Source organism: Rhinatrema bivittatum, chromosome 2 (genome assembly GCF_901001135.1).
Source record: "Rhinatrema bivittatum chromosome 2, aRhiBiv1.1, whole genome shotgun sequence".
Lineage (NCBI taxonomy): Eukaryota > Metazoa > Chordata > Amphibia > Gymnophiona > Rhinatrematidae > Rhinatrema > Rhinatrema bivittatum.
Window position 1 is genome coordinate 175,288,491 of NC_042616.1, and position 15,156 is coordinate 175,303,646.

Genomic DNA, 15,156 nt, shown 5'->3' on the forward strand with positions numbered 1-15,156 from the left:
TGGACAATTTTCTCAGTGGAAGGGAGTGGACAGTGGAGTGCCTCAGGGATCTGTATTGGGACCCTTATTTTTCAATATATTTATAAATGATCTGGAAAGAAATACGACGAGTGAGATAATCAAATTTGCAGATGACACAAAATTGTTCAGAGTAGTTAAATCACAAGCAGATTGTGATAAATTGCAGGAAGACCTTGTGAGACTAGAAAATTGGGCATCCAAATGGCAGATGAAATTTAATGTGGATAAGTGCAAGGTGATGCATATAGGGAAAAATAACCCATGCTATAGTTACACAATGTTAGGTTCTACATTAGGTGCTACAACCCAAGAAAGAGATCTAGGCGTCATAGTGGATAACACATTGAAATCGTCGGTTCAGTGTGCTGCGGCAGTCAAAAAAGCAAACAGAATGTTGGGAATTATTAGAAAGGGAATGGTGAATAAAACGGAAAATGTCATAATGCCTCTGTATTGCTCCATGGTGAGACCACACCTTGAATACTGTGTACAATTCTGATCGCCGCATCTCAAAAAAGATATAATTACGATGGAGAAGGTACAGAGAAGGGCGACCAAAATGATAAAGGGAATGGAACAGCTCCCCTATGAGGAAAGACTAAAGAGGTTAGGACTTTTCAGCTTGGAGAAGAGACGGCTGAGGTGGGATATGATAGAGGTGTTTAAAATCATGAGAGGTCTAGAATAGGTAGATGTGAATCGGTTATTTACTATTTCGGATAATAGAAAGACTAGGGGGCACTCTATGAAGTTAGCTTGTGTGACACATTTAAAACTAATCAGAGAAAGTTCTTTTTCACTCAACGCACAATTAAACTCTGGAATTTGTTGCCAGAGGATGTGGTTAGTGCAGTTATTATAGCTGTGTTTAAAAAAGGATTGGATAATTCTTGGAGGAGAAGTCCATTACCTGCTATTAATTAAGTTGACTTAGAAAATAGCCACGCTATTACTAGCAACGGTAACATGGAGTAGACTTAGTTTTTGGGTACTTGCCAGGTTCTTATGGCCTGGATTGGCCAGTGTTGGAAATAGGATGCTGGACTTGATGGACCCCTTGGTCTGACCTAGTATGGCATGTTCTTATGTCTCCGAAGCTCAAGGAGTCGCACAGGTCGCCAGCCGGCACCAGTGCCACCGGGTTGATCTGCCTTAGCAGGGCTAGACCCCAGTCAGATCCGAGGGTCCTCCCACGTGGAGACCCTCCGAGGTGGTCGCCGTCACCATTTTGATCTGTTCGCCACCCTGTCCGCCGTTCCGATCCGTGCGTACAGAGGCGAGCTATGCGCGCACATACCTTGTGCGCACAAGCGAGGCGCATAGCCACGCGCTTACTGTGCCAGGCGCATAACTTCAATCTGTGCGCACAATAGTGCGCACCAAACCTACGCGCACAACTTCGACGCACCGGAGCGCACAACTGTATTTTACGCACACAAGCCATGGCACCACCGGAAAAGAAACTCAAGGCTCAGGGCCTTTGCCCAGCGTGCCACATTAGAGCTGCACAGCATGAGTAGGCCACGGCCCTGTGTATACAGTGCGAAGAGGCCCTAGGGGATCCAACTCATGGCCCTCCCCAGCCGGTACCGGGTTCCAGCCTCTCGAGCAGTACGCCAGACCTAGCATTGCACAGCGGGACCCCCCCTCAAACGGGGCTCCCCAGGGACACTGTGCCCCTTAGTCTAGACCCAGCATCTATCTCCTGGGTGGAATTCTTCAAAGGTCTGCATACCTTCGTCCACATGCAACCGGGTCCTCCTATAATACAGCCACAGGCTCCACCAGAGGACCTCAACATCCTGGGACCCTCTATGCCCAGGGAAGTGATCCCACCACCCAGAAGCCCCACCTTTGGGGACACTGACAACTTGGATGAGGATTCAGAGCCCCCCTGGAGGAAGGGGAACTCCCTCCGGGGACAGAGCCCCACTGAACCATGAGATGCTTCTTCATCAAGGACGAGCTTCCAGACCTGGTCACACACAGCTTAAAAGAGCTTGCTATCCCGGGCACAAGTGCCTCAGGGGAAGCTAAGACGAACCCCCTACTAGAGGGACTCCATCAGACCTCCCGCCATTTCCCACTACTACAAGTCGTCCAGCAACTAATTGACCTGCGTTCAAAGGGGGGCAGGCTCTGGCAGCCATGTACCCTCTGGACCCAGCCGCCAAAGATCTCCTGGCATGTCCGAAAGTGGATGCCATGGTCTGCGCGGTCTCGAAGCGCACTACTATCCCGGTGGAGGGAGGAGCAGCACTCAAGGATGCTCAAGACAGACGTCTGGAATCTATCCTCAAACAGTCCTTTGACATCTCCGTTATGTCTTTACACATCGTGGCCTGCTGTGCCGTGGTGACACGAGCCTGCTTATCACAGACCAGGAACAACACTCCTGGGGAGGCCCTGGAACCAGCAGTATCATTCCTCGTGGATGCCGCTTCTGATCTGCTGCGCACTGCAACTAGAGGAGTGTCATCCGCCGTGGCAGCCAGAAGACAACTCTGACTCCGAAACTGGTCAGCCGACGCATCCTCCAAATCGAGACTCACAAGAATGCCTTTCAAGGGAACACTCCTGTTCGGAAGCGAACTAGAGAAATTAGCCAATAAATGGGGCGAGTCCCCACTGCTGCAGCTACCAGAGGACAGGAATAAGAGAAACCAGCGATCTTTCCTCTGAACCTCCAGGGGCAGAGGATCACAGCGCTTCAACCCATATAGAAGCACATATCAAGCGGCCCGCCCCACAGGCCGAAGCCAGTCCTCTTGGAACAAGCACAACAAAAGGGGAGCCAGCCCAGGCCCCAGCCGCACCCAACAATGAAAATCAGCCGGCCCGTCCAAAGGAAGAAGCCATAGGGGGCAGACTTGCCCTATTCTACCAAAGATGGGTCAAGATAACTTCGGACAAGTGTGTCCTATCCATCATTTGAGAGGGATATTACCTGGATTTCCACTACCTCTCTCTGGACAAGTTTGTGGAATCCCCCTGCCACGACCCTTCCAAGAGGATGGCAGTGGAAGCTACACTGACCAGATTGCTAGCCTTAGAGGCTATAACACCGGTGCCTCCACAACAAATAAATACTGGACATTATTCCATCTATTTTATCATCCCCAAGAAAGAAGGAATGTTCAGACCCATCCTGGACCTCAAGGCGGTCAACCGTCACCTGAAGATTCCTCACTTCTGCATGGAAACCCTACGCTCTGTAATAAGGGCGATACAGCCGGGAGAGTTCCTTACATCCCTGGATCTGTCGGAAGCCTGCCTATACATTCCAATCCATCAAGAGCATCAGCGTTTTCTACGCTTCTCGATCCTGGACAGTCACTACCAGTTCCGGGCACTACCATTCGGGTTAGCCATTGCACCCTGGACATTCACCAAGATCATAGTGGTGGTGGCAGCAACACTAAGGAAGGAAGGAATCCATGTGCACCCTTATCTAGACGATTGGCTGATCAGGGCGAAATCCCCAGAGGAAAGCCACCAGGCAACCAACAGATTCAAAACTCTACTGGAGAGCCTTGGGTGGGTGGTCAACACAAACAAGAGCTGCCTGCAGCCCTCCTAATCTCTGGAATACTTGGGAGTCTGGTTCGACACCAGACAAGACAAGGTCATCCTGACACCGACAAGGAGATCAAAACTGATGACCCAGCTGCAAACCCTGTTGAGCAAACTTCGCCCCACAGCAGGGGATTACCTACAATTCCTCGGCCTCATGGCTTACACACTAGAAGTAGTGCCATGGGCACGAGCTCACATGAGCCCCCTACAATGCTCACTACTATCACGATGGAATCCACTGTCCCAGAATTACACTGTATGTCTTCAGCTCCTGGACAGAGTTTGGACCCAACTACGATTGTGGCTACAAGAAGGCCATCTGAGCTAGGGAAAGAGACCATCCTCACCAACCTGGATCCTGCTCACCACGGATGCTAGCCTACGAAGATGGGGAGCACACTGCCAGGAGCTAACTGCCCAAGAGCAGTGGAACAAAGAAGAGTCAGGATGGAACATCAATCGCCTAGAAGCCCGGGCAGTCAGACTAGCCTGCCTATGGTTCGGTCACAGACTCCGAGACAAAGCAGTCAGAGTAATGTCGGACAATGCCACAACAGTGGCCTACATCAACCGTCAGGGAGGAACCAGAAGCCAACAGGTGTCTCTGGAAATAGACCCCCTAATGTCATGGGCGGAAGCGAATCTTCAAGAGATCTCTGCCGTCCACATCGCTGGGAAAGACAACGTCACTGCGGATTACCTCAGCAGAGAAAGTCTAGACCCAGGAGAATGGAGGCTATCGACCACAGCATTCCAATTGATAGTAAACCATTGGGGAACACCAACCATGGACCTCTTGGCAAACCAGTCCAACGCTCAAGTGCCCAGTTTCTTCAGCCACAGGCAGGAACCCCAGTCCCAGGGAATCGATACCCTGGTACAGACCTGGCCACAGGAGACTCTGTTATAAGCCTTCCCGCCGTGGCCCCTATTGGGTGCAATCATCCACAAGAGAGAACACCACAGGGGACTAGTACTTCTAGTGGCCCTGGATTGGCCAAGAAAACCGTGGTACGCAGACATGCAAAGACTGCTGACAGGGAGCCCCCTTCCACTACCTCCACACAGAGACCTGCCCCAACAGGGACCGATCCTCCACGAAGATCCAGCTCGATTCTCTCTTATGGTATGGCCATTGAGAGGACTCGCCTAAGGAAGAGCGGATACTCGGGGGCAGTAATTGACACCCTATTCCAAGCGCGCAAGTTCTCCACATCCCTAACATACATAAGGATTTGGAGAGTATTCGAAGCCTTGTGCGAGGACCGCGACATCATACCACGCTCAGTCAAAATTCCTGCGATTTTGGAATTCCTGCAGAACGGCCTACAGAAGGGATTGTCTCTCAACTCCATCAAGGTACAGGTGGCCACATTGGCATGCTACGGAACCAAGAGTGAGAGCGGCAGCAAAGCCTCTCACCCGGATGTCTCCCGCTTTCTGAAAGGAGTCAAGCAGATCCGACCACCCCTAAAGTGGCCAGTGCCTCTTTGGAACCTCAACCTGGTCCTAGATTTCCTAGCAGGAACCTCCTTCAGACCTCTCCGCGGCCGATCTCTCCAATTATTAACATTGAAGACAGCCTTCCTGCTGGCAGTCTGTTTGGTCCGTCGTGTATCCGAGCTACAAGCACTGTCCTGCCAAGAGCCATTCCTCAGACTCATCCCGGGAACCATCCAGTTACGCACAGTTCCATTGTTCCTCCCCAAAGTGGTGTCTCACTTCATCTCAACCAAACCATCTTGCTACCATAGCCAGATGAGCATAAGAATTCGGAAGAAGCTTGAAGTCTACGCCATCTCAACGTCGGCAGGTTCCTAGTCAGATACCTGGAAAGATCAGAATCCATACGAAAGACGGACCATCTATTCATCCTTCACAGCGGGAAGAAGCAAGGGGAAGCGGCCTCGCGAGCAACCATAGCCCGCTGGATCAAAGAAATCATCAAGGCGGCCTACGTAGAAGCAGGCAAGCCACCGCCTTTACAAGTCTAGGCCCATTTCACTAGAGCCCAGGCAGTGTCCTGGGCGGAAACTAAGATACTGTCACCCGCCGAGATCTGCAGGGCGGTGACATGGTCCTCCATCCACACCTTCTCCAGGTTTTGCCGCCTGGATGTTCAGGCTCAGGAGGACAAAGCATTTGCATGGGCAGAACTAAGTGGGTCACGGGCAGCCTCCCACCCGGTTCGGGAGTAGCTTTTATACATCCCATTGGTCCTGAGTCCCTCTGCTACACGCTAGGAAATGGAGAAATTACTTACTGATAATTTCGTTTTCCTTAGTGTAAACAGATGGACTCAGCATCCCACCCACGGCTGCCGTTACTCATGGACTTCTTGGGTGACATCCCCGGGAGCGAGTGTTTCACGGGTAAGTCATGCTTTCCTTCAGCTAGGACACTCATCCTACCGGGTGTCGACGTTTCTCAGTTGTGGGCACTGGCGGTCTCCAGCTATAACCAATTCAACCGGTTCAAATTAATCAAGTTATCCAAGTTATAAAGTTAATCAAGTTGTTCAAATTATTCAGTCACACATATATCCACAATGCTTTTCGAGGAGAATACTGAAGAGCTGCACTTCCTGCAGGGGTGTATGTACTGGGGCTGACGTCAGATTGAAATCTGATCCGTCTCCAACTGCTAACAGGAGTACACTATGCCCATTGGTACTGAGTCCATCTGTCTACACTAAGGAAAACAAAATTATCAGGTAAGTAATTTCTCCATTACTGGAAATATGCATGCAATGCCCCCCCCCCCCCCAGCCCCCCTAATGCTCAAGCTCTTCAGCCCCGACCCCTTCCAGAGCTCCCCTTACCTTATCCTGGATCTCGCATTGGGGACGGGTGCACCCTTGTACCCCTACCGGTTGGTGCCGTTTTGAAAAACCCGTCCCCAATGCGTGATCAGTGATAAGCTAAGAAGGGCCTTTGGGGGGGGGGGGCTGCTGCCGCACGCATACTTCAAACTTTTATTTTGGGGGAGTTGGGAGCCACCTTAACGGGCAGCCCCAGGTTGAAATGGGATTCAGCTATGACCCCCATTTCAACCTCCCTGTTTGCCCATGGTTTATTTTTTTGGCAGGTAACTGCCTTTTAAGGCGATGGCGATCCCATGAGTTTGGGGCTGCCATCGCGTTATTTTGTGTCATGGTGTTTGGCCTGGACCCAAAAGAGAGTGCCATCGAGCTGCGATGTGTTTTTGGGGGAAGAGCCCTTCTAGCACAGTGAACACCCCCTCCCCCCATGGGACCCTCCTCCTGCGAGAAAACATTATGGCTTGATGAATGTATGTAAGGGTGTATGTTTCATACACATCTGAAGATGGGATCTAATGGGGTCTCCATTACATTCATGCAATTCAGCATGTTAGGATAACTTACATTGGGACAACAAAAGGTAGGACAGCAAGCAAAGAATTCAAACCATGAGATCTGTCATAGAGAGCAATCTATTATTTTTTGAAAGATGAGAACATGGCGTCACTTAGGACATTAAACAATCTGGTGGGGGATAATTTAGTCAGAAAGATATACATGTATATTAAAAAAAAAAAAGTGTTTAATTTCAGCTGGGTGTTGTTTTTGTCAACTTTAAAACTAAGATGTAAACTAGAGTGTAAAAAAAAAAATGCTGTCTGCATTTCCTAAAAACACCGCGCAGTTTGGGTGATGGGCCTACTTGGCTCTGGATCCATCAGAGCACATTTTCAGTGCGAGAGAATACCAGAATAGGGGCATCAGCACACGATCCTGACCAGCAGTGACCCGAGTCCCGCAGTGCCAGCTTATCTGCATTCAAGCGTTAAGAGTAAAGAGCAAAACAAGGATAAACGTGATTCATCCATGGTTCTGCAGCATACCTTAGATACGAAATGGACTGTAAAAGTATTATGTGTCTGTTGTGAGATAACTGCTGCAAACATTCATGTTGCATGATCAACAAAAGAGTTCTACTTTCTGTAAAGATTCCCCAAAATGAGTAACACTGTTTCTTTTGTGTTTAGAATTCTGTGTCAAGGCCGAATGTAATTATGCTGGGAGCAGCTACGGTAAGTCATTAATTCTTCTGTGTTGTGAATGCCATCTCACTTTCTATTTTCTTCTGTAATTATGATGAGCCATAACTGTGAACATATTTTTGTGTTTCCATTTTGGAAAAGTTTGTGATCAAATGTCTGTAGAAAACGTGTGTCCCCTTTAATGTAGAGAATTGGTCTAGGTCAGGCACAGTATTTAAAACAAAAATCTGTCTAGATCAAAAGCATTATTAGTGATTCTCTGTTTTGTAGAAATCTGAGAGAGTCAATTTTGGGAAAATATCGCTCCAAAGTTTTTACTACTCTTAAAGAGCCCAGTTGGCCGTGGTACACAATTAATTCATGCAAACGGATGGGTTCAGAATTCTGCAAGTATTTTAGAAACTGTGTGGCAGTTCCATACAATTTATAAAGTACCATGTATTTCTGCCTTTGAAAGTACAGTGGACCCTCAAGTTACAACCAGCCTGACATACGAACAACTTGGGTTACAACCAAAATGTTAATTTTGAGTTACAACCAAAGTCTTGAGTTACAACCTGAATGCTGGCTAAGGCCATGTGTATCCGCTCGTGCGTACGGTTGCTTCTGATTGGGCATATTTTCCTGTCAATCGTGTTTTTTTGGATTTGGTGGGTGGGACGTCTGCTCTGCTGTTGCAGTGATTGGCTGCTGCTGCTGCCGATGAGGCCTGTACATCTCGGGCGCACCCAGAGCTGCAAATGTTCACAGGAGCACGTAGGCAGACCCAGCACAGCATTGCAGCAAGCAGCAGCATCACCGGTGATCAAGGAAACTTCTGTGCAGCAGCAGAAAGGGAGTGTAGCACTCAGCTGGCTACAGCAAGGTGCTGGGAGGGGGAAATGAGTGTTTGGGAGCCAAGAGATGTGCTCTGAGGGGGTGGAGAGGGGGGAATCCTCCCCCTCCTCCCTTCCTGCAAGCCAAAGATGTCAACTTGAATGGTGAGTACAGTATGAAATTGTTGTTTCTGGTAGGCTAGGCACATTTTATAACTTTTTGGTGCGTACACTAGGAAAATTATTGGTGTTTCTGGTAAATTAGACATTGTTCAGCCCTTTTTTTATTATGAAAAGGTTAGATAAGGGGTGTTTTGGGAGGTTCAGAACGCATTATGGGTATTTCCATTATTTCTTATGGGAAAAATAGTCTTGAGTTACAACCAGCCCTCATGAACGAATTGAGTTCCTAAGTCAAGGGTCCAATGTATGCACCTTTGCTGTAGTAAATGTGTATCCAATGCCAGAAAATGCTTACTTTTTTGTAAAGTGTCCATGCTGGCTTCTGATCTCAGCAGATCCCTAAGGAAAGCGGCATGGAAATCATATCACAATCTGTCTTATAATGCCAGTTCCTCGTATGTACCCTGATCAGTTCAGACTCCTGGGTTTTGCATCCCTGCCAGGAGATGGAGACAGAGAAAGTTTAAACTGACACTGCTACATAACCCTGTGTGCCACCTGCAGTTCCTCAGTATTTCCCTGTCTCCAACAGATGGTAGATGGTGCAAAACCTGCAGCCAGGAGACCAAATTCTTTTTCTTTAGAGTTTATGAGCCTGCCTCATAGAGGGTGGTGGGTCCTGGTGGTACCATTCCTTTTGGTTAAGGTGGACGAGCTTGGGGGTCAGTGATACTTATGTATGCTTGATCCTTGCTTCCATGGGGTGTAAATCTGGTGGTCCAGATCCCTCCCCTTCATGAGGCTGCTGAGGCGGCTGCAGGCTCAGGATAGCTGTTTTTTGGGGCTGTCTCTCTTTATTTTTTTTGGACAGCTCTGTGTTCCAGCCTGAGAATAAAGTTTAAAAAAAAAAAAGCCAAAGACTGGTAGGAATCCTGTATTATTGTCATCGGCTGACTTCCTGCCACTTTTACTTTGGGCAGCTGGGAAGTTCAGTGCTGTGGTTTTCAGCATTGGGTGTTTCTTCAGGGCCAAGGTAAGCTTCCCGCCATCAAAGAGAAATGGTGTGTGGCACAGTTTGCCACACGTGCAGCTCGGCACGGTTGCACCTTAATTGCATCAGGTTATGCTCTGCTTGTTCTGCCAGCAGTGAGGGGCCATCTGATGCTCCAGGGGCTGCGAAAAGAAGGTGGCTTTCGTCCATTCCTATTCCTCCTGCGCCACAGAGTTCGAGTTGTCTTGAAGACCAGTTTCCTCTTGGCGCAGGAACAGCGGTCATTTTGAGAACTCATGCGGCTCGGGCCGCATGAGCAGAGGGGGAAGGGAATTTCCCTTCCTGGCTTTCCCTGGCTTGCTTGGGCTCCAGGGAGCCCGTCTGTGGTTCTGCACAGCCCGTGGTTCTGCACAGCCCGTGGCTAGCACCGCCAGACCTTTTTTGTCTGATTTTGTGTTGCTCCTGCATGAGGCTTATCTGGCTCAGCAAGAGGCAGCTGCTTCTAGTATGGGGACCTAGGCCCGGCCTTCTGAGGATCTGGATTTGAGTCCCAAAAGTGTTTTGCCCCATGGAAAGTTGGAAAGCAGCCTGTGTTGATCCAGTGCTTGTTGGGCCCAGTTCGATCGCAAGGTTCCTGGCTGAGGGTTCAGATGACTCTGAGGCTCTGGAAATTTCGGAGGTGCCTCCGGCATACGACCTTGTCAGTTGATCCAGAGGAGATTCCATTTCTGAGGGTGATGACCCGAATGTGGTTCGGCTTTTCAATAAGGAGGAGCTTGGGTCAATGATTCCCCAGGTTTTGGATAAGCTTGGTGTCGAGGTTCTACAGGAGAACTCGGATCCAGAAGGAGCTGCTCCAGTTCTGAATGGACTGCATGGTCCAGTGAAAGCCTTTCCTTATCATAAATCTGTGAAGAAGCAGGTGGATCGGTAAGGAGGGCTATGGTGAAGCTTTATCCTTTGCTTGAGCAGACATTGGACCTGCTTTCCCTTCCTAAGGTTGATCCAGCAGTGTTGGCCGTTACCGCGGGGTCCACAGAGTTGAAGGATGTTCAGGATCGAAAGCTGGAGGTGCAGCTTAAGAGGATCTTTGAGGTGTTGGCAGCCATTTTTTCCAGTTTTATGCAGCAGGCATATTTGCGTTGGGTGCAGCAGCCTCAGGATGCGAATTCGAAGCCTAGAGAGGAAGCATTGAAGGCTGAGCATTTGGAGGTGGCAGTAGTTTACATGGCTGATGCTCTGTATGACCTGGTGAGGACCTCCCCTAGGATTATGGTGTCGGCTGTGTCGGACAGGAGGCTATTTTGGTTGTCTAATTGGTCGGCATATGTGTCGTCCACGTCTCAGTTAGGGTCTCTGCCTTTCAAAGGTTGACTCTTGTTTGGTGAGGACCTGGAGAAGTTGATGAAGAATTTGGGAAAAAATAAGGTGCACAATTTGCCTGAGGATAAGCCTAAGGGCAGGAGGTTTTTTCAGGCTCGTTCCCATTTTCAGGATAGTAGAAAGTCTCACCCGGCAAGGGGAGCAGCAGGTCTGCAGAGACAGTTTTCTCTCTGTGACCAGACTTTGGATCAGTCCTTTTGGGGAGGTTGAAGACCCTTCTGGGACACTACCAGTGGTGGCGCCGCCAGGGCCAAATCTTTGCAGTGAGGCGAGGCTGGTCCACCACGTCAATCCTGTTGTAGGAAGTTGCTTGGCATGGTTTTACAGGGAGTGGGCCAAAATTACCGAGGATTAGTGGGTCCTCAGTATAGTAAGAGATAGCTACAAGTTAGAATTTGCTCGGCCTGTCCGAGATTTGTTTCTGGTTCCCCTTGTGGTCCCATAGACAAGTGTCTGGTGGTTCGGGAAACACTGGATCGGTTGTGGAAGCTAGGAGTGATAATTACAGTTCCGTGGGAAGAGTGAGACTCAGGAAGTTATTTCTTTTACTTCATCATTCCAAAGAAGGAAGGGACTTTTTGTCCGATCCTGGATTTGAAAAGAGTAAATCCATCGCTCAAGATGCCCCATTTCCGGATGGAAACTCTAAGGTCAGTGATAGTGACAGTTCGCAAGGGCGAGTTCCTGGTTTCTCTGGACTTGACTGAGGTGTATCTGCACCTACCCATTTGCCGAAATCATCAGCGGCTTCTGCGATTCATGGTTCTAGGTTAGCAATTTCAATTTCAAGCTCTTCCCTTCGGGTTAGCCGCAGCGGCACGCATTTTCACCAAAGTGATGATGGTGGTAGCAGCAGCTTTGCATCAGGAAGGAGTTCTGGTGCACCCTTATCTCGACAACTGGCTTATCAGGGCAAAGTCGGAGAACCTTTGTCACCAATCAGTTAAGAAGGTGATCCACACTCTCGAGCTGCTTAGCTGGGTGGTAACCTTGGCAAAGAGTCACTTGGTTCCCTCGCAGTCCCTGGAGATTCTGGGAACCTGCTTCGACACTCTTGGGGGCAGGGTGTTTCTCGCACAGGACCGTGTTCTGAAGCTGCGCGGGGTAAGTTCATCGGTTGTTGGGTTTGTCGAAACCCAGAGTCTGGGATTATTTGCAGGTTCTGTGCTTGAAAGCTTCGACCCTGGAATTAATGTCATGGGTATTCACACACATGAGGCCTCCTCAGAGAACTCGCTTGTGTCGATGGAATCTGCTCTCTGAGGAGTTTCACTTTCCTTTGCCGCTTGAGGATGGCAGAGACAGTGTCGCGGTGACTTCTGAGTTCCAGTCTGGTTCGTGGTGTGGAGCTGGATGTTCTGGATTGGGTAATTCTTACTACCAATTCCAGTCTGTCTGGTTGGGGTGCAGTGTGTCAGCAGCAATCTACTCGTTTGCTGGTCTGCAACAGAGGTTTCCTGGTCTATCAGAGACCAGAGTGGTGCTTTTTGCATTACTTGCCTTTCTGTCGTTAGTCAAAGGCGTTTGGTGAGGGTCCTGTCGGACAATGCGACAACAGTGGCCTACATCAGTCGGCATAGAGGAACCAAGAGTGGCTCAGGAGGCTCAAGAATTGATTCTTTAAACAGAATGTCATCTGGAACGGATAGCGGCATCGCACATTGCAGGAGTCAAACATCCAAGTGAATGTTCTGAGTCACAAATTGCTAGATCTGGGAGAGTAGGAGCTGTCAGAGAAGGCGATGCAGTTCGTCCACGAGCGGTGGGGCTAGCCCCATGTGGATCTAATGGCAACTCGTCAGAATGCCAAGGTGGCTAGATTTTTCAGTTGAAGGAGGGAGCATGGGGCCAAGGGCGTCTGCCCTGGTGCTCCCTTGGCCTCAAGTTCTACTCTACGTTTTTCCTCCTTGGCCGCTAGTGGGCAAAGTGTTGCGAAGAATCAAGAGACATCCGGGCGAAGTAGTCTTGGTGGCTCCAGAGTGGCCTTGGTTCATGGATCTAGTCAACTTGGCTGTAGATGGTCTTCTGCGCTTCGGTCATCTACCGGGCCTTTTTCGGCAGGGCCCCATATTTTCAGATGGCTGCTCACTTTTGTCTTGCGGCATGGCTTTTGAGAGGCAGCAATTGAGGCATAAGGGATACTCTGAAGTGGTTATTGCTACATTGTTACAGTGCAGGAGAAAGTCTACTTCTCTTATGTGAGGGTCTGGAAGGTGTTTGAGTCCTGGTGTATAGCTAACAGGGTACAACCTCTTGAGTCTACGATGTCTCATATCCTATCCTTTCTTCAAGAGGGTCTGGTCAAGGGTTTGGCTGTGAATTCATTGAAGGTTCAGGTGGCTGCTCTTGGTTGTCTTTGGAGGCAAGTAGAGGGTGCCTTTCTTTCCGCTCATCCGGATGTGGTTCAGTTTTTCCAGGGGACAAGGAATTTGCGTCCGCCGGTAAGAAAAGTTTGTCCATCCTGGAATCTTAATCTTGTCCTCGGGTTTGTGTGAGGTGCCTTTTGAGCCACTTAGAGTGATGCTTAAAGATTTGACTCTTAAGGTTATTTTCCTGGTGCCCATAACTCAGGGGTATCATTGTACACAGTTCCATCTTTTTTTTACCTAAGGTGGTATCTGCATTTCATGTTAATTAGACGGTGAAACTTCCAACTTTTCCTGTGGATTCCTCTGCACCTCATGCGAGAGAGCTTAAGCTTTTGGACGTGCAGAGGTCATTGTTGCGATATCTCAAGGTAACAAATTACTTTAGGAGGTCGGATTACCTCTTTGTTTTGTGGAGCAGTCCGAGAAGAGTTTCTTATGCATCTAAGGCTACGATTGTGCGATGGCTCAAAGAGGCTATTGGGTCGACCAGTTCCTGAGGGTTTGCAAGCCCATTCTGTGCGATCCCAGGCAGCCTCATGGGCGGAGGTGCAGCTGGTTTCACCACAGGAAATTTGCAGGGTGGCGACTTGGAAGTCACTGCATACTTTTGCAAGGCACTATTGTCTGGATGTGGGGGATCCAGAGTCCTGGTCTTTTGGCGAAAATGTTTTGCGAGTGGGACTCTCCAGGTCTCACCCTAAGTATGGAGCTTTGGTACATCCCAGGAGTCTGGACTGATCTGGGTACGTATAGGGAAAGGAAAATTGGTGCTTACCTGCTAATTTTCGTTCCTGTAGTACCATGGATCAGTCCAGAACCCGCCCGATATGTGGATGTGGAGAGTCATCCGCTCATTCGAATTTCTTGGTATGGAATACAGACTTGTTTAAAAAAAACAAAAAGAGAGAGAGAAGTTTGTTCAAAAGTTGCTTTATTGTTTGCTGTTTTAAGCTTGGGTATGGATCAATACTGAGGAACTGCAGGTGGCACACATGGTTATGTAGCAGTGTCAGTTTAAACTTTCTCTGTCTCCATCTGCTGGCAGGGAGGTACAACCCAGGAGTCTGGACTGATCTGTGGTACTACAGGAATGAAAATTAGCAGAAAAGAACCAATTTTCCTTTGCCTCATCATGTGGCAAAGCCTGTTCTAATCCTAATATCTCTACTTTTGTATGCATTAGCCTGCAGAGAGCAATTTACAAATTTTTGGTGCATTGCCCCTATCTGAAGGTTTGCTTTGTTTTTCTTTTAAAGAGAAAGAGGACTGGGCAAGGCAGGGAGAAAAGTAGTTCTCATGAATACGTTTTTGGGGCAATACTTTTGGTATTTCAGTCCACATTCCCTATAATTTCCTTCACAGAACTGTTTTCCTTTCTTTATGTAAATATCCTGCTCAAAGTTAAAAGGTTCCCTGAGAAGTAGAATGAAGAAAGTAGTGTAAGTAACCCCATACCTCATGTCTTGAATTTTTCTCCTTTTTTCTTGAATATCCTTTGTTCTTGAACATCATTAAGGGTTTTTTTAATAATTTGTTTAGCATTCATATATGATACACAGCTCTTTAGAGAGAGGAATTTATGGGGCGTGGACAGTTTTAAAATCTGCTTGTGAACCAGTGATTATTCATATTGAACATTTTTTCTCCTACATAAACTGAAATGCTGCAGTGACTTTCTGAGGGTAGAGAGAAGGATGTAGTTAGTACTGTTGTTTGACTAACAACTAAATTTCCACATAATGTCAGCATTTATCTTCCTCCCCACCCATATTTCTTGTGAGCATTCCTTTCTTGCTACTCCCAGCCTCAGAGGTTGGCATTTGAACTAGGAATTAAAAGATCATCTTCCCATTGA

General features: G+C 48.4%; 1 protein-coding gene across 1 annotated transcript in view; it reads left to right on the plus strand.

Annotated features, from left to right (window-relative positions):
- CASD1 (CAS1 domain containing 1) overlaps positions 1-15,156 on the plus strand; it is a 125,646-nt gene that overhangs the window by 60,157 nt on the left and 50,333 nt on the right. Inside the window, exon 6 of the mRNA XM_029588901.1 lies at positions 7,606-7,650. Within this exon, the coding sequence (XP_029444761.1) occupies positions 7,606-7,650 (45 nt within the window). The remainder of the gene's footprint in view (positions 1-7,605; positions 7,651-15,156) is intronic.